This window comes from Oncorhynchus masou, chromosome 30, assembly GCF_036934945.1.
Source record: "Oncorhynchus masou masou isolate Uvic2021 chromosome 30, UVic_Omas_1.1, whole genome shotgun sequence".
Classification (NCBI taxonomy): Eukaryota; Metazoa; Chordata; class Actinopteri; order Salmoniformes; family Salmonidae; genus Oncorhynchus; species Oncorhynchus masou.
In genome coordinates this window covers 25,348,343-25,367,714 of record NC_088241.1, presented here as the reverse complement: position 1 = coordinate 25,367,714, position 19,372 = coordinate 25,348,343, and the positions used below count along the sequence as shown (strand labels likewise).

The 19,372-nt window shown below is 42.5% G+C and overlaps 1 protein-coding gene across 1 annotated transcript in view; it reads left to right on the top strand.

Annotated features, from left to right (window-relative positions):
* The first annotated feature begins 2,122 nt into the window (after positions 1-2,122).
* The window catches only part of LOC135522418 (glycoprotein endo-alpha-1,2-mannosidase-like protein), a 32,858-nt gene continuing 15,608 nt past the window's right edge, over positions 2,123-19,372 (top strand). The window contains exons 1-2 of the mRNA XM_064948646.1: positions 2,123-2,787; positions 6,958-7,067. Of these exons, the coding sequence (XP_064804718.1) occupies positions 2,292-2,787; positions 6,958-7,067 (606 nt within the window). The 5' untranslated portion in view covers positions 2,123-2,291. The remainder of the gene's footprint in view (positions 2,788-6,957; positions 7,068-19,372) is intronic.

Below are 19,372 nucleotides of genomic sequence, written 5' to 3'. Positions count from 1 at the left end.
ACTTTGCCCAAAGCCATCACAAAACTAATCAGAAGGTTCCCGATACCAGTTGAAAAAAATAATGGAAGTATTTATGGAGTCTGTTTAGTGGCAAAAAAATAAATGGTTAAATACATGTAAAGATATACACTACCGGTCAAAAGTTTTAGAACACCTACAGGGTTTTTCTTTATTTTGACTATTTTCTACATTGTAGAATAATAGTGAAGACATCATAACTATGAAATAACACATATGGAATCATGTAGTAACCAATTTTTTTTAAACAAATCAAAATATATTTGAGATTTGAGATTCTTCAAATAGGCACCCAAGATGGAGAGTGATGGAGTACTGCATCAGATGACCTGGCCTCCACAATCCCCCAAACTCAACCAAATTGAGATGGCTTGAGATGAGTCGGACGGCAGAGTGAAGGAAAAGCAGCCAACAAGCGCTCAGCATATGTGGGAACTCCTTCAAGATTGTTGGAAAAGCATTCTAGGTGAAGCTGGTTGAGAGAATGCCAAGAGTGTGCAAAGCTGTCATCAAGGCAAAGGGTGGCTATTGGAATAATCTCAGATATTAAATATATTTAGATTTGCTTTAAACCTTTTTGGTTACTACATGATTCCATATGTGTTATTTCATAGTGTTGATGTCTTCACTATTATTCCAAAATATAGAAAATAGAAAAAAATAAAGAAAAACCCTTGAATGAGTAGGTGTTCTACAACTTTTGACCGTAGTGTATATATATATATATATATATATATATATATATATATATATATATATATGTTTCCTGATCTTGCTTTTATCTTTTTCAGATATAGGACAACCACTTCAGAACAAACTTCTTTTAGATTATTTTTTGGGGACAATCTGTTATCCCATGTAGTGAATCTGTTATTCAATGCGTTTATATGGTCTACGCCAAAAATAATTTTGCATCAAATATTTTTTAAATATATTTTTGTTATACTTCAAGGGGTCTTAACATTCAAAATCAAATTGCTAAATTGTCCTTGGTATGATCTTCTTAAAACAATTCCATATAGCTTAGTTGACCCCCATGGCTAAGACAGGGCTTAGACTGTTAGTCAATACCACTTTCACAGATGACCACCTCATTGGAAAGGAAAAAGTTACGAGTTAAAGACTGGAGTCTATATGGCTTCATTGTTCATTTGACAGCATTTTCATCCTGTAGGCTACACTGCAACTTTCCAACCCTGGCTTTATTGTGTATGTAACTTACAGTCTATTATCATCATCAATAAGGCTCCAATATCCTACTTTGTATAGGTACATGCATAGCCAGTAGTTGCCATCCACCAGTCCCCTTGCGCCAAACAAATCTCAGTATAACACCGGGCCGTTAAAAGCTCCGCCTCCATGTAGCAAAACATGGACGGTAAAAAGCAGCCATCGCTGATGGCGAATACCATGGACAGCGACCACGGAGTGTGCACGTCCAGGATCTTGTTGCATTGAATTTAGAACGTTTTCGTTGCTGTCCCCACGTGGGTTTACCTGCCAGCCTAATGTAAAGCATTGTGTAGGAGATATATCGAGCCAGCACGAAAAGCGAAATAGAGTAGCAGCGAAAAGCAAAATAGTGTAACAGGGTGACGGCAATTCAGCCATCAGGAGCCAACATCTGACTGTAGCCTATAGACGATAGAAAGATATCAGCGAGATTTGATCACTTGACATGGAGACTATTCCTAACTCGAAATGTGCACATTTCCTCCAAGAGCTCATATAATCAGATGGTGGTATAGCCTTCATCATTGCAATTGGGGAACACTAATCAAAATGTGTCATGCATCCTTATTTCACAATCTCCACTACACCAAGGTAAAGTGCGCTCCTTAAGACATCGATATTCTGTGAACTGATTGAATTGAGCAAGTTAACTCCGCATGTTAACCTGATAAAGGGCCAAATAATTTCACATCACTGAGATCTAAATGCAATGACAGATTCCACTGCGTCATGCAACGCGACCATTAGGCTTCATCCGCAATCATGTAGGCTAATAGTTATGCTATTAATCATAAAGTTGTACATTTTCTGAGTTCCGACAGCGACTGCATTTATGAATACTCTATATGAAGGCCTGCATTGTATACTTTCCTAGAGTGTAGTAGGTAAACTTGTAAGATAGGCTAACTGTTATAGTATACTGCCTATATGCTATACGACGTTTGGAGAAAAGCACGTTATATTCACACCGCTGACTTCAGCCGAACACGAACCCCGGTTCACTCCAGCAGGAATCGCCTCTACGAGACAATCTATCCGCAATGGCCAGGCTGCGGAAGAAAACGTGCATAGCTCTGTTCTTATTTACACTCTTCGTTTTCGGAACCATGATGGGTTTGAGAACTCTGAAGCCCAGCGATGGGTTCTCGGACCTGGCCCCGGGGTTGGGCCTCCTGCCGATGATTGGAGGAAGGATGGACCGGCGCTCGGTGTCCCAAGACGCCGTCTCCTCCCCGGGGCAGGTGCGCGCCAAAGTAGTTTTATCAAACTCGGGACCTGAAGGAACCATATTTTACGACGTCCACATATTTTACAGCGTGTGGTACGGGAACCCATCGATGGATGGCAAATACATGCACTGGGACCATGTCCTCGTGCCACATTGGGACCCCAAAATCGCCGCCAGTTACCCTAAAGGGAGGCATATGCCACCGGAGGACATCGGCTCCAGTTTCTACCCTGAGCTCGGTCCGTACAGCTCGAGAGATCCGGATCTATTGGAGTCACACATGGAGCAGATTGGAGCGGCTGCTGCAGGTAGAGTGCAAAGGTGCAGTGGTTATTCTATACTGAAACATACAAACAAGTTTTAACATTCGCATTAGTTTTGCTGCTGCTGTGCCTGTCCAGTTAACTTTAAAGTTGCTACATTTTGTTCTACTTTGAGCACAGCTACAATAGGATCTACAGTTGAAGTCGGAAGTTTACAGACACCTTTGCCAAATACATTTAAACTCAGTTTTTCACAATTCCTGACTTTTAATCCTAGTAAAAATTCACTGTTTTAGGTCATTTAGGATCACCACATTTAAGAATGTGAAATGTCAGAATAATAGTAGAGAGAATTATACATTTCAGCTTTTATTTCTTTCGACACATTCCAAGTGGGTCAGAAGTTTACATACACTCAGTTAGTATTTGGTAGCATTGCCTTTAAATTGTTTAACTTGGGTCAAACATTTCGAGTAGCCTCCCACAAGCTTCCCACAGTAAGTTGGGTGAATTTTGGCCCATTCCTCCTGACAGAGCTGGTGTAACTGAGTCAGGTTTGTAGGCCTCCTAGCTCGCACACGCTTTTTCAGTTTTGCCCACAAATTTTCTATGGGATTGAGGTCAGGGCTTTGTGATTGCCACTACAATACATTAACGTTGTTGTCTTTAAGCCATTTTGCCACAACTTTGGAAGTATGCTTGGGGTCATTGTCCATTTGGAAGACCCATTTGCGACCAAGCTATAACTTCCTGACTGATGTCTTGAGATGTTGCTTCAATATATCCACATCATTTTCCTGCCTCATGATGGCATCTATTTTGTGAAGTGCAACAGTCCCTCCTGCAGCAAAGCACCCCCACAACATGATGCTGCCACCCATGTGCTTCACGGTTGGGATGGGATTCTTCAGCTTGCAAGCCTCCCGCTTTTTCCTCCAAACATAATGATGGTTATTATGGCCAAACAGTTCTATTTTTGTTTCATCAGACCAGAGGACATTTCTCCAAAAAATACAATCTTTGTACCCATGTGCAGTTGCAAACCGTAGTCTGGCTTTTTAATGGCGGTTATGGAGCAGTGGCTTCTTCCTTGCTGAGCGGTCTTTCAGATTGTCGATATAGGACTTGTTTTACTGTGGATATAGATACGTTTGTACCAGTTTCCTCCAGCATCTTCACAAGGTCCATTGCTGTTGTTGTGGGATTGATTTGCACTTTTCACACCAAAGTACGTTAATCTCTAGGAGACAGAACGCGTCTCCTTCCTGAGCGGAATGAGGCTGCGTGGTCCCATGGTGTTTATACTTGCGTACTATCGTTTGTACAGTTGAACGTGGTACCTTCAGGCATTTGGAAATTGCTCCCAAGGATGAAAAAGACTTGTGGAGGTCTACAATTTATTTTCTGAGGTCTTGGCTGATTTCTTTTGATTTTCACATGATGTCAAGCAAAGAGGCACTGAGTTGGAAGGTAGGCCTTGAAATACATCCACAGGTACACCTCCAATTGACTCAAATTATGTCAATTAGCCTATAAGAAGATTCTAAAGCCATGACATCATTTTCTGGAACATTCCAAGCTGTTTCAAGGCACAGTCAACTTAGTGTATGTAAACTTCTGATCCCATGTAATTGTGATGCAGTGAATTATAAGTGACATAATCTGTCTGTAAACAATTGTTGTAAAAATTACTTGTGTCATGCATAAAATAGATGTCCTAATCGACTTGCCAAAACTATAGTTTGTTAACAAGAAATTTGGTTCAAAAACAAATTTTAAGGAAAACTTCCGACTTCAACTCTATACAGTGGGGCAAAAAAGTATTTAGTCAGCCACCAATTGTGCAAGTTCTCCCACTTAAAAAGATGAGAGAGGCCTGTCATTTTCATCATAGGTACACTTCAACTATGACAGACAAAATGAGAAAAAAAATCCAGAAAATCACATTGTAGGATTTTTAATGAATTTATTTGCAAATTATGATGGAAAATAAGTATTTGGTCAATAACAAAAGTTTATCACAATACTTTGTTATATACCCTTTGTTGGCAATGACAGAGGTCAAACGTCTTCACAAGGTTTTCACACACTGTTGCTGGTATTTTTGCCCATTCCTCCATGCAGATCTCCCCTAGAGCAGTGATGTTTTGGGTCTGTTGCTGGGCAACATGGACTTTCAACTCCCTCCAAAGATTTTCTATGGGGTTGAGATCTGGAGACTGGCAAGGCCACTCCAGGACCTTGAAATGCTTCTTACAAAGCCACTCCTTCGTTGCCCGGGCGGTGTGTTTGGGATCATTGTCATGCTGAAAGACCCAGCCACATTTCATCTTCAATGCCCTTGCTGATGGAAGGAGGTTTTCACTCAAAATCTCACGATACATGGCCCCACTGTATGTGCCAACATCACTCAAGATTTCCACTGACTTGAATGACTCACTTTGATGCATATGGTCTATATATCCTGCCAGATGTATACTGTTATGGCTCATTTGGAATACATTGCTTGCGTTGCACATTGCTCCTGCTGTCTGTCTTCCTTATTCCAACAGACAACCATTCTACTGTATCTTTAGACAGCATAAGTGATGCCTCATATCTGAGTGATGGAATTTGCCTTCCTACATGCAGTGACTCTTTAGACATTCTGTTTTAATCGTAATAGGGAGTATCCTTCAGTACACGCATGAAGTGACAGCTCATACATGTCTATGTTGCAGCCAGATAAATTATTGTCCACACCCTGATTGAGGGGAATATGAAAAACTGTTCTGTCAAGCAGCCAGCATAGCAGGCCACTGGCACACACAGTATGCATGCAGCTAATTGATCAAGCCATGTCAACAAGCTGTATGGAATGTTTGATTACTATGTCTATAAAGCCATGGTCGCGTGTATTAAACAGTTATGGCCGCACGACTCATTTTTTTCACTTATCCTGCACTTTGCCGGTTTATTTCAGCACTCATGTAGTGGACAGCTCCGCACGCTCACCTAAGCCCACCAGCAGCCTTTTCTCACAGTCGTTTCCGAACTGCGTTTATCTTGACATCCACTTCCAAGCAACCTTGAACATGAACAATTGAACACTTGAATAATATGTGTTTACTGCTTTTCTGTATTTCACTGAAATCGAACATACAAACAGTTGAAAGTCAGAAGTAGGCCACGCGAGTAGGATGTCCCCTTTTTACTCTAGAAAGTTATTGAAAATCCTTGGTCAGTAGAAGGAGCCCTTAAGTATTATCAGTAAGTGGCCATGACTGTCCACTGCAAAGGTCAACACTGAAAACCATAATCGGAAGTGGCATGTACATTGTCTGAAATAAGTAGCCTGCGTTTTAAATGAAAAAATGTAAGCTTCTTTTATTGACCAAAATGGGAGTGATGATGCCTTGGAGTTGGGTGTGAAAACAAGTTTTCATAAACGACTGATGGGACAGCCAATCGAGCCATGCTAATGTCGTCTGCCTTCGGCTGAACTGGTTATTGTACACCATCCGGGAAATGATTTTCCTTTCTCCTTTCTTTCCATTCCCTTCCCCCTAAACTGAACACTGTGACAGATGGAACACAGAAAGGGCAACTGAATGTGCTTAGTTAAAAAGAGTCCATTTAATTAAATCCACTGGCACAAAGACCCATCAAAAATTCCAAAAAGCATCCAGCTGGCAGCGGTGACTGATACCACTACGCGAGGAGCCCATAATAAAATGAATCGTGCGGACATAACTTTTTAATACATTACTTTTTAGATATTGTGATCAAATATTCCACACAGCTAGTGACCAAAGTGGACATGACTTGATCAATTAGCTGCATGCATACGGCAGCAATCACATCAATAAGTCCTTCAAGCCATCCGGAACCCTTAGGGGATGTAGGTAACGATCACATATATCAATGTCAACATCACACTGACCAATACGACTTAAAATGGTGTAACAGGGACATCATGAGGTTCAGGATTGGGTATCAGAGATGTGTGGTCATTGAAATAGAATGACTAGAATGGACATTGAAGTCAATGTTCTGTGATAGGTGGACCAGCAGCCATATATACACTCAGTATTGTAAAATTGCCATGCTATGAGGGGCTTTTCCCTTTCTCGTCATTTTATTTCCCCATTTTAGTAATTATATGTTTGTGTGGGGTATAGCCAACCTGAAATGTCCTGTGTGGAGACTGAGAGAGACTTGTCCTGTGTGGTCTAGGGGTGCTGGTTCTGTCCTGGTATCCTCCGGGCCTGGCCGATGACAACGGGGAGCCCACAGAGGACCTGGTGCCGGCCGTCCTAGACGCTGCTCACAGACACAACCTCAAGGTAAGGAACAGACCGACCGCGAGACAAACAGACACTTTGCTTTGTAATCAGTGTTTGGGATTCATGAGTTCTGGATAAGAATGTGTGCTTTGGTAAGGAATCTTCCAAAGAACAAATTTACACAACCAAATGGTAAACAGATCTTAATACTGTACAATAGTATTGTAATACACAATAGTATACCATTACTTCAAAAAAGTTGATAGCCAAGTGTGACATGACTTTGAGCAGGCAGCGGAGAGGGAGGATGAGGACATCTCTAACTAAGAGCAGAGGGGACATAATAAAGCTGCCGGCGGAACTGTTGTTTATGGGACTGGATGAGCAGGGAAACACATCAGGGAACTACATGACCTATTGCCAATTAGGTTGGAAAATGCCATCCCAGAGATAACGACTGCATCAACGTCGAGTCATCGAGTCCCCTCTGCCTGCTGTCACGGACTGCATTGAAGCTCATGAAACTTTTAGAGGGCCCCTTCTTCGTAATTCAATATGTGTAACATCAGATGGTAGATGCAGCAGAGACGTAGTAGCTATTCAAGATGTTAAAAGGAAAAAAAGATACTCCAAGTGAGCTGTACTGGCTTGATCCGGCAGACTCTTTGATGACATAACCGATATATAAAAACAGCCACACAGCCGTTTGAGTGGTGTGTATCCATTCACCCTGAGCGGTTGGAAGTCTGTGAGAATGTGTCTAAGACCCTTTAAGACAGTTTAAGTGGTGCATGCTGCATTTCGGTATATAACACTTTGGGTGGTATATCCAGGGGTGAATTTTTCAAACACCTGAAACACCAGCAATCTAGAGCAATAATCATTATGCCTAATTCTATGTAAAAACAATGTATATTTTTATGCCTGCATTATCTAAGCATACCTCTTTTTGTGTGTGCCCCTCTGCAAAATACCGCTGACAGATATTTTTTTAAATAAATAGTTATGATAAAGCGTGGGTTTAAAAATTAAGTTGAGTAATTTGTTTAACATCTGAAAAATTAAAAACAGGACAAATCTGAGGGGGCATGTACTCTTGTGGCCCATATGGGCAGGACACCTCTGGTTGTGTATCTGTGTGTCAGTAGACAGCTGTGCGGCAGGATGACTTGCATTTGTGTGTTTGTTTGTTTTAATACTGGTATGCCAGCAGCATACCACCCTGCATACCACTGCTGGCTTGCTTCTGAAGTTAAGCAGGGTTGGTCCTGGTCAGTTTCTGGATGGGAGACCAGATGCTGCTGGAAGTGGTGTTGGAGGGCCAGTAGGAGACACTCTCTCCTCTGGTCTAAAAACATATCCCAATGCCCAGGACACTGCCCTGTGTAGGGTGCGTCTTTCGGTTGGGACGTTAAACGGGTGTCCTGACTCTCTGAAGTCATTAAAGATCCCATGGCACTTATTGTAAGAGTAGGGGTGTTAACCCTGGTGTCCTGGCTTAATTCCTAATCTGGCACTCAAACCATCACCTAATAATCCCCAGTTTACAATTGGCCCATTCATCCCCCTGTAACTATTCCCCAGGTTGTTGCTGCAAATGAGAACGTGTTCTCAGTCAACTTACCTGGTAAAATAACAGATAAATAAAATAAATAAAGGTCCAATGGGGCAGTTTTTATCTAATTAAAATCACATTACTGTGATTGTTATCAATTAAAATAGTCAAAAAGAAACAAAAATAGTTTCTTAGCAAAGAGCAATTTCTCAAGTAAGACCGTCGTGAGACAGGTTAGCTTGGACTGTCTCGGAGTGGTCTGAGTAGGGAGGTGGAAAACCATAAACTACCTGTCATTGGCAGAGGTTTGGAACTCTTTCCTATTGGTCTGCTATTAAACTAGGCAAGCCAGTTAAGAACAAATTCATATTTAAAATGACAGCCTACCCAGCCAGACCCTAATCCGGACGATGCTGGGCCAATTGTGCACCGCCCTATGGGACTCCCAATCACAGCTGGTTGTGATAGAGCTTGGAATTGAACCAGGGTCTGCAGTGATGCACGCTTCTATCACTGAGATGCAGTGCCTTAGATCGCTGCGCCACTCGGGAGTCTGGTGATGTCACCAGGCAGGCTAAAACTCCATCCTTCAGCAACAGGCTGACAGTTCAGGCGGTCTTTTCAAACAGGTCTTATACTAAAATGTCATTATTATGATTTTCACAATTTCACAATATTATTCCAACCAGAAAGTATTGAAATATATATAAAACACAGGAAATCACGTTTTTGACAGCACTGGGCCTTTAAAGACTGCTTTTAGGGGCATTGCGAGCCTCGTGCCTGTGTGAATGAATGTGGACCGAGTGCAGTGTGACAAGAGAGACAAGCTTAAGCTAGAGCCCTTTTCTCCAGCTGTGTTGCATCAATAATACACACGCTGTGTTTGCTCAACACACGGTCGCATTTAAAGACAATTGAGAGCGGATTCATTTTTGTATTTGCATGAGAATCTCTGCTACATAGAAAATCATGCAAATAATGCAGTCCAATTTTCAGAATTAATATTTATAAGAGCACAAGTATAGAAAATAAATGTCTGTTGTACATGTAAATGTTGTGAACGTTATTCCGTAATCCAGTCCGTGTATTTGTACAGAAATAGTCCAGTTCCATGTTTTACACGGGACCGATAGATGTGCTTGGAAGCCTCGTGAATAACCCTGTAATGCTGGCGTACTCTAAGTAAAGTTAAACTAAACTACATCAAACTCCCTGACCTCAGTCCTTATAAGCATAAGTAATCAAACAAAAAGCGGGACGTTACAGTACAGAGGTCCAAGCTAATTCTGGAGGATTCAGAATTGCCTATATTTTTTCCACCAAAAAAGTGCAGTTTTACTGATAAGAGAGAGCAGTAAAAAAAATAAAGCCAAAGTAGGGAAAGATAACTTTAACAAACAACAACTAAGTTGTTGCCACTTTTTTGTAAAAAGCTAAGAGATGGGGCCTATATACACTATAAACACTGTATGTGGACACCCCTTCAAATGACTGGATTTGACGATTTCAGCCACACTCTTGGCTGACAGGTGGATAACATCGAACACACATCCATGCAATCTCCATAGACAAACATTGGCAGTAGAATGGCCCGTACTGAAGAGCTCAGTGACTTTCAATGTGGCACCATCATAGGATGCCACCTTTCCAATAAGTCAGTTCGTCAAATGTCTGCCCTCCTAGAGCTGCCCCAGTCAACTGTAAGTGCTGTTATTGTGAAGTGGAAACGTCTAGGAGCAACAACGGCTTAGCTGTGAAGTGGTAGGCAACACAAGCTCACAGAATGGGACCACCGAGTACTGAAGCATGTAAAAATCATCTGTCCTTGGTTGCAACACTCACTACCGAGTTCCAAACTGCCCTAGAAAGCAACATCAGCACAATAACTGTTTGTCTGGAGCTTCATGTAATGGATACCAGGAGAATGCTACCTGCCCAAATGCATAGTGCCAACTGTAAAGTTTGGTAGAGGAGGAATAATGGTCTGGGGAAGTTTTTCATGGTTCGGTCAAGGCCCCTTAGTTCCAGTGAAGGGAAATCTTAACGCAACAGCATACAATGACATTCTAGACGATTCCGTGCTTCCAACTTTGTGGCAAAAGTTTGGGGAAGGCCCTTTCCTGTTTCAGCATGACAATGCCCCTGTGTACAAAGCGAGGTCCATACAGAAATGGTTTGTCAAGATCGGTGAGGAAGAACTTGACTGGTCTGCACAGAGCCCTGACCTCAACCCCAACGAACACCTTTGGGATGAATTGGAACACCGACTGCAAGCCAGGCCTAATCGCCCAACATCAGTGCCCGACCTCACTAATGCTCTTGTGGCTGAATGGAAGCAAGTCCCCGCAGCAATGTTCCAGATCTAGTGGAAAGCCTTCCCAGAAGATTGGAGGATGTTATAGCAGCAAAAGGGGGACCAACTGCATATTAATTCCCATGATTTTGGAATGAGATGTTCGAAGAGCAGTGTCCACATACTTTTGATCATGTAGTGTATCATTATTTTAAAAGTCCAAAAATGGATCTCCCTCCACCACTGCACAGTTAAAACTGTCCAGATCTGGAATGACAACAGTATCACTTGTCTCCAGGGGTGTTTTGACTGTACAATGTGGGAGGTATTTGAGGACAGCAAATCTGATCTGGATGAACTCACAGATGTTATTTCAGATGATGTAAACTTCTGTGTTGAGTCAGTTGTGCCTACTAAGACCTGTAAAATCTTCCCTAACAACAAGCTTCGGGTATCAAAACATCTAAAATCACTACTTGATAGGAAGAAGGCAGTTTATGCTGGGGGTGATAGACAGGCTTTAAGAGATGTACAACGTGAGATCAAAAGATACTGGTGGACAAGGAGGCATACAAGCAAAGGGTGGAGAGGACCCTCTCCTCAGGAAACGCAAGGGTGGCCTGGCAAGGGATTAAATCCATGGCTAGTGCCCCCCACATAGGCAGGGGGAAAACCAGTGCTGACCTTGGGGGATATGAGGGCCAGGACTTGGCTAATGAACTGAATGTTTTCTTCTCAAGATTTGAATCAGACATCTTCGTGTCGGAGGTAACACAAATGGAAGCACCATTACAAATGTTTGAGAGAGTTGTTGTTCAACGGTCTGATGTTCTGACGTTGTTCAGAAGATGTAACACATACAGTGCCTTGCGAAAGTATTCGGCCCCCTTGAACTTTGCGACCTTTTGCAACATTTCAGGCTTCAAACATAAAGATATAAAACTGTATTTTTTTGTATTTCTGTTTTGCAAGGAGGAATGGGAAAAAATTTCAGTCTCTCGATGTGCAAAACTGATAGAGACATACCCCAAGCGACTTACAGCTGTAATCGCAGCAAAAGGTGGCGCTACAAAGTATTAACTTAAGGGGGCTGAATAATTTTGCACGCCCATTTTTTCAGTTTTTGATTTGTTAAAAAAGTTTGAATTATCCAATAAATGTCATTCCACTTCATGATTGTGTCCCACTTGTTGATTCTTCACAAAAAATACAGTTTTATATCTTTATGTTTGAAGCCTGAAATGTGGCAAAAGGTCGCAAAGTTCAAGGGGGCCGAATACTTTCGCAAGGCACTGTACAAAAGCCCAGGCACAGACAAAATAAGTGGACATGTGTTAAAGCACTGTGCTGAACAACTGGCTGGTGTTTTTACATACATTTTCCAATCCTCACTTGACCAGCAACACGTGCCAGTATTGTGGAAAAACTCAATAATTATACAAATTCCTAAAAAAGCATCTAATCCCACTGTGCTGAATGACTACCGCCCTGTCGCCTTGACATCCTTAGTAATGAAATGCCTTGAGAAAATTGTGAAAAGTCATATTCTCAGTGTCACCCAGAAGTTCCTCGACCCATTTCAGTTTGCCTATCAGCAGAGGAGTTGATGATGCCATTCTTACCCTCTTTAACATGGTCTATAGACATCTAGAGCCAAATCCCATGTCAGGGTTCTGTTTGTTGACTTTTCTTCTGCCTTCAACACAATCCAGCCTTACATTCTGGCACAGAGACTCATTCGGAACTTCTCCTTAGATGGGGGGCTGGTTTTGTGGCTTTTGGACTTCCTGAGCCAACGCTCACAGCGAGTCAAAATAGGTCCCCATGTGCCGGATATACGCAAAACCAACACAGGCTCTCCTCGGGGATGTGTTTTGTCCCCACTTCTGTACATCTTGTACACTAATAGTTGTACTAGTTCCCATACTGACAGATACCTCGTTAAGTTCGCTGATGACACTGCCTTGATCAGCCTGTTGATGACGAGGAACATCATGGCCCGGTCCTAGATGACTTTGTCGAGTGGTGTGAGGAATCACACTTGGTCCTCAATACCAATAAGACCAAAGAGATGTGCATAGACTTCAGGAAGCGTACAACACCTACCTCTGCAACATCTATCAGAGGCCAGAGTATAGAAATTGTAGAGGAATATAAATATCTGTGTGTCCTTTTGGACAATAAGCTTCAGTGGAGTAAATGTACAGACCTGATCTACAAAAAGAGCCAACAGAGACTGTACTTTCTCAAAAAGTTGGGTTCTTTTAATATAGACTACTATACTGACTCTGTTTTTACAAATCCTTTATTGAGAGTATTTTAACTTTTTGTATTGTTTGTTGGTTTGGCAACGTCACTGTCAGCCAGAGAAACATGCTGAGAAGGATTATTACCACAGCAAGCAAGGTACTTGGAGTCAAACAGACAGGCCTGGATGAGATCTTTAAGGTCAGGGCCCTCCGAAAGGCTTACAAAATCATTTTAGACCCAAGTCACCCCCTGTACCTGGACTTTGAATTACTCCCCTCTGGGTGCAGGTATAGGGCATCCCTCAGCAGGAAAAACAGAATGAAACAATCATTTGTGCCAGGTGTGATATCCCTCCTAAATAGCCTGGGTGAATGTTCCTATTGACTCCATAAGGCCAGCAGGCTAGTATTTTTAAATTTTTTATTTAATGTTTTATTTCTTATTTCTTACTATTATTATTTCTATTGGTAGGTAACTGTTATGAAAGTTGTATTGACAATTTTGTTTTGTATTTAAACGCCACTTTAAATGTGTACATGACACTGCAACATAATTTCCCCATGGGGACAATAAAGTCAGTAAATAAGTAAGTAAGGACATCTATTGTTGGAATGCCTTTAGTGAAAAATCTTCACAAACTGCTGACCGTAGAAAAATGTCTTGGGTCTCTAATAATTTTGAGCTGCGACGCACGCACACATTTATTTTTCTAATGCAAAAGAGGCCCTCTTGCATTTACAATCTTCCTGGAATGTTCTGCAAAGACAAGGCAAATTAAAATGTATAATTGTGCCTCCTCTTTCACACCAATATGTAAGATGGGGGATGAGCAGTAGCATGCATAATCGCTCTTGGTTGAGTCCTAACATAAGATCCATGGGCATAACTTGACCCATTGTTATCAATGCATGACTTATGCAAAAACATGTTAAGCATATGGATTTCAAGGTAGGATTCAGACCTTTATTCTCAGCGGCAGCATCCCACCATCTCACTTCATCATAGTGCTCTTTGACTTCCATGTACAGTACATTCTATTGTGCTCCTTCTGAGGGATCCTTCGGAGCAAAAGTGAGCAATCGTTTATTTGAGGTCCCAATGTGTGTAGCCTCTTCAAAGGAAATGTGAATGCAGTACATGAAAGATAAATGATGTTATCTTTCATGGACACAAACAGAAAGAGACTAGAAGAAAAAGTCTTTAGGGGGCACCAGCGTGAAGTGTTTGTCACTGTTGCAGGTGAACGTCTTACACGGTACCTGCTCAGTCAGTCCATCTCTCTGTTTATCAGTCTTGTCATCCCCCTCCTGTCAGATCTGTCGTGATGGAACTTCTCTTTGCAGTCTGAGCTGAGGTGATCACAATGAGCGAAGGCTACAGAGCCTTTATAACTTACCACTTAACAGAGGGAGCTCTGTGTGTGACGTGGTTCGAGTAAGAGCAGACAGTCCCAAGACAGACACGCTGAATCTTCACAGTCTGAAAAAGCCTTAGAAACACAGGCCAGAACAAGTCTAGACTAGTCTACCAGGGTTGGGGTCGTTTGTGGTGACGGTGGGTGTTGTACAAAACAAAGTCATCAGCGATTGGATCGTCTCAAACCAATCAGAGTATCAAACCCACATGTGTTCTGGCTCTGGCCCAACCCATCAGTTTTTGGACCAATCAGACGGCCCCGAGTGTTCACATTCGGTGAAGGATTGAGGAGTTACTCAGATCCAGACTCATTATGGAAAATAAACTAACCTCTATGCTGGGTGTGGCGTAGCGTTTGGTCGGAGCGAGGATTCTGGGTAGCCAGGCAATACTACTATGGCACTGACTTAGACTCCCAAATCTAGGACCTTACACTAGATGACATTACAGAAAACAGACTGTTTTGTTTATATAAGAATAGCATCGGAAAAAGCCCCTAAATCCTGTATGGACACCCACGCAGCTTTTGTATTATGTATGCACGGTTGGAGTTTAAGAGCACATCCTCTTGCGGTTGAAGGCCCCAGAGCTCCACTGAGTTGAACAATTGTGGTCACACTCTGCTTGCTTGGAGAGTAGCTCAGGCTGAAACTCCCCTTTGGCCCTTGAGGGGATGTTTGTGGGCTCGGGGGGGGGGGGGTCGGGATAGGCGGGGGTAATGGTCCCATGACTCAGTTTTCCTCCCTGAACAATCCGGGCCCCAAGGGGCAGGAAAGTAGGGCATGTTGCACAGCAGCAGCAGTACAGAGAGGCCCATGTGTGGGCAGGCCATGCTGTCAGGCACACTTCCCCATCTCCAGATGCCCAGCACAGCATGCAGCTACCATCTTCCATTTCACAAGACTTGGTTGTGTCCCAAATGGCACCCTGTTCCATTGATAGTGCACTAATTACGGGCCCTGGTCAGAAGTAGTGCATTACATAGGGACTAGGGTGCCATTTGGGGTGCATAGTTGGTGTGCCTGCTAGACGTTGATGTTAATGAGAAGTTGACAACTTAGCATCTAGAACCCTACTGAATTGAACTAATATAACCGAAACGTTATTGGAAGTAGGAAGTGGCAACATCTCATGATACGTTCAATACTGTATGGTGTTGACTGTTTTGAAATGCTGTCTTGGTAGTTTAACGGATGGTTGAAATCCCCTCCTAAGGGCCTGTTACAGTGCATTAGGTTGTATTCTACTCGATTCAGCCTATTCTTTGCTCTGGTGATGGTGATAGGGCTGGGCCTTTCTGTGAGAAATGCTCTTGGTTTGCTTGGATCTCTCATTTATGTCTAAATTGCTGCTGTGTAATGGCCTTATGTGTCTCGGGTGGAACATGAGCGGGCTATTCCAACGGTGTCATCTGCGGCGAGCGTGAGTTGAGATGGTGACAGCTCTTTCTTTTAGGGAGAAATAATTAGACAGTCAGTGAAACGGCAGGCTTTAAAAACGCAAATGGATTTTTTTTTTTTTACAGCCGAGCCACTCAGCTTTTAATCTAAGTTATTAGCACAGAAAGAGTTGTAACTTTCTCTCTAATGATACTTTGCCTTAAGATGTTAATCAGATTACGGAGAGTTGTTCCTACACTTATCGCCTTCGAAAAGGGATTTCAGACGAGTAGCCTACACAGCCATAGTGAACTACCCTGCCAAGGGGGCTCCGAATTCAAAGATATTTTCATCTGACACTGAAGCACTTAGCTGCCACCATTAGCGACAACAACAATTTTCTCCCCATGTCTACATTTAACTATACAGGACAACAGTTTAAAACCGCTTCGCCTCCCATCCTTAGCCTGCATCACTCCAATCCATTAGCGCACTTCTGTCCCAATGTCATGGTGACACTTTGAGCCCATGGTGTCACCAAGAGTTACATTACCACGGCAACTGGTAAGGAAGGCCCAGCAGCCACTCACTTTCATTTCAATACTGCCATACCCCCTACTCCAACCTATCTTAATCGAATGCACTATACTTGGCTACAGTTCCTCGCCATAATAAGACAAAGACAATTCCCACTCCATGAAAAATACAAAACATGCATAGCCTAACAATGTGTAAAATGTTTAGAGCTTTATTCTCCATAGTGAATGGTATACTAACTCCATAATGATAAGTCTTTTTATAGCATAAAAGACATTTCCCAGTCATGAAAAATGCACAACATGCTAAACCTATACCATGTTTAGCACTTTAATCTCCACAGCCCACGTTAAACACTAGCTAACCCCATAACGATAACAAAGTATTTAATAGGATAGTGCTACTTTAAAATTAAAATAAATGTCACCTTTATTTAACCAGGTAAGCTAGTTGAGAACAAGTTCTCATTTACAACTGCGACTTGGCCAAGATAAAGCAAGTCTTGGCAGACAGAACCAGGGCGTGGCGAGACGGAGCTCAGACAGGAATTGAATCAAGCGTCAGGTGAGAATGATGGATCTACATAAAAAGCAGCAGACGCATGTTATCAAACTGGCGAGGTGTTGCTGCTTCCATTCTGCTTATGGCTCTATCCATCCAGTTTCTTTCATGCTGGGCCCCTGCAGAACCCGTTGCGAGAGAAGAAAAGTGGTCCACTTTCATCATATATAATTCAAAGTAGTGAAATTCTCCACTCTTACTCTTAAAAAATTCAAGTTAAACATTTTTGTATTTGTTTCGTAGCTGATCCATCGTGTGGTCAGCCACTCAGTTCCTCATTGAGGAATAGTCGGCTGGAATAGAACTATGATTCCCTGGGCTTTAGTGGATGACGAATGAACTTGGGATAGATGTGTCAGGTTATTTGTCATGGCATAACACCAGTGCTGAAACAGTCATCGTCTGAGACAATTCTATAACACAGTCTGTAAAGATTGGTCAACATATTAACACTTGTGAGTGTTAATATCGTCTGAGGACATTTCTGGGTACCCACTTCGTCCACTTCTGTTGGCCGAGAAATATGACTGTTGTAGTTATACATGCTTGAGAGCTGGGGTTCAAATATCAGCCACAATTTGTGGTTCAATTTTCGATGAAAAGTAGAGCGGGGGAGAAGGGGTAGTGTTACTTTCATTTAGATGTAATTAGCTGTGACTGTATTTTGGGGTTCGGGGGGGGGGGGGGTATTTTATTAGGATCCGCAGCTACTCATAGAACACAGAACATGGCATAATACAGAACATTAATAGATAAGAACAGTTCAAGGATAGAACTACCTACATTTAAAAATGGCACATAGCCTACAAAGGGTATCAATACATACACACAAAATATCTCGGTCTGGCCTCCCGGGTGGCGCAGTGGTTAAGGGCGCTGTACTGCAGCGCCAGCTGTGCCACCAGAGACTCTGGGTTCGTGCCCAGGCTCTGTCATAACCGACCGCAACCGGGAGGTCTGTGGGGCGACGCACATTTGGCCTAGTGTCGTCCAGGTTAGGGAGGGTTTGGCCGGTAGGGATATCCTTGTCTCATCGCGCACCAGCGACTCCTGTGGCGGTCCGGGCGCAGTGCACACTAACCAAGGTTGCCAGGTGCACGGTGTTTCCTCCGACACATTGGTGCGGCTGGCTTCCAGGTTGGATGTGCGCTGTGTTAAGAAGCAGTGCTTGGTTGGGTTGTGTATCGGAGGATGTGTGACTTTCAACCTTCGTCTCTCCCGAGCCCGTACGGGAGTTGTAGCAATTAGACAAGATAGTAGCTACTAACAATTGGATACCACGAAATTGGGGAGAAAAAGGGGTAAAAAAATATATATATCTTGGTCCAATAGGGGAGGGGCGTTGTGCCGTTGTGCCAGCAGGTGTTGCTTTATCTGTTTTTTGAAATAAGGTTTGCTGTTCATTTGAGCAATAGGAGATGAAGGGAGTGCCATGCAATACTGGATCTATATAATACTGTACACTTTATTGAGTTTGTTCTGGATTTGGGGATTGTGAAAAGACCCCTGGTGGCATGTCTGGTCAGAGCTGTGTGTCAGAGCTGTGTGTGACTTGACTATGCAAACAATTTGGAAGTTTCAACACATGAATGTTTCTTATAAAAACAGGAAGTGATGCAGTCAGTCTCTCCTCAACTCTTAGCCAAGTGAGACTGGCATGCATAGTATTTATATTTGCGCCGCTCTGTTCTGGACCAGCTGCAGCTGAACTAGGTCTTCCTTTGCAGCACTTGACCACAACTGGACAAGAATCAAGATAAGATCAAACTACAGACTGCAGGAGACTTGCTCTGTGGAGTGCGGTGACAAAAAATCGGAACATCTCTTTATGACAGACAGACCTCTCCCCATCTTTACAACCATTGAACCTATATGTTTTTGACCATGACAGTTTGTAATCTTAGGTAACACCAAGTAATTTAGTTTCCTCAACTTGTCCAACAGACACAGCATTAATTACCAGATTCAGCTGAGGTCTAGAGCTTAGGGAATGATTTGTACCGAATAAAATGCTCATAGTTTTAGAGATGTTCAGGACCAGTTTATTACTGGCCACTCATTCCAAAACTGACTGCAGCTCCTTGTTAAGGGTTTCAGTGACTTCATTAGCTGTGGTTGCTGACATGTACCGTTGAAGTCAGAAGTTTACATACACTTAGGTTGGAGTCATAAAAACTTGTTTTTCAACCACTCCACACACTTCTTGTTAACAAACTATAGTTTTGGCAAGTCGGTTAAGACATCTACTTTGTGCATGACACAAGTCATTTTTCCAACAATTGTTCACAGATTATGTCACTTATAATTCACTGTATCACAAGTCCAGTGGGTCAGAAGTTTACATACACTAAGTTGACTGTGCCATTAAACA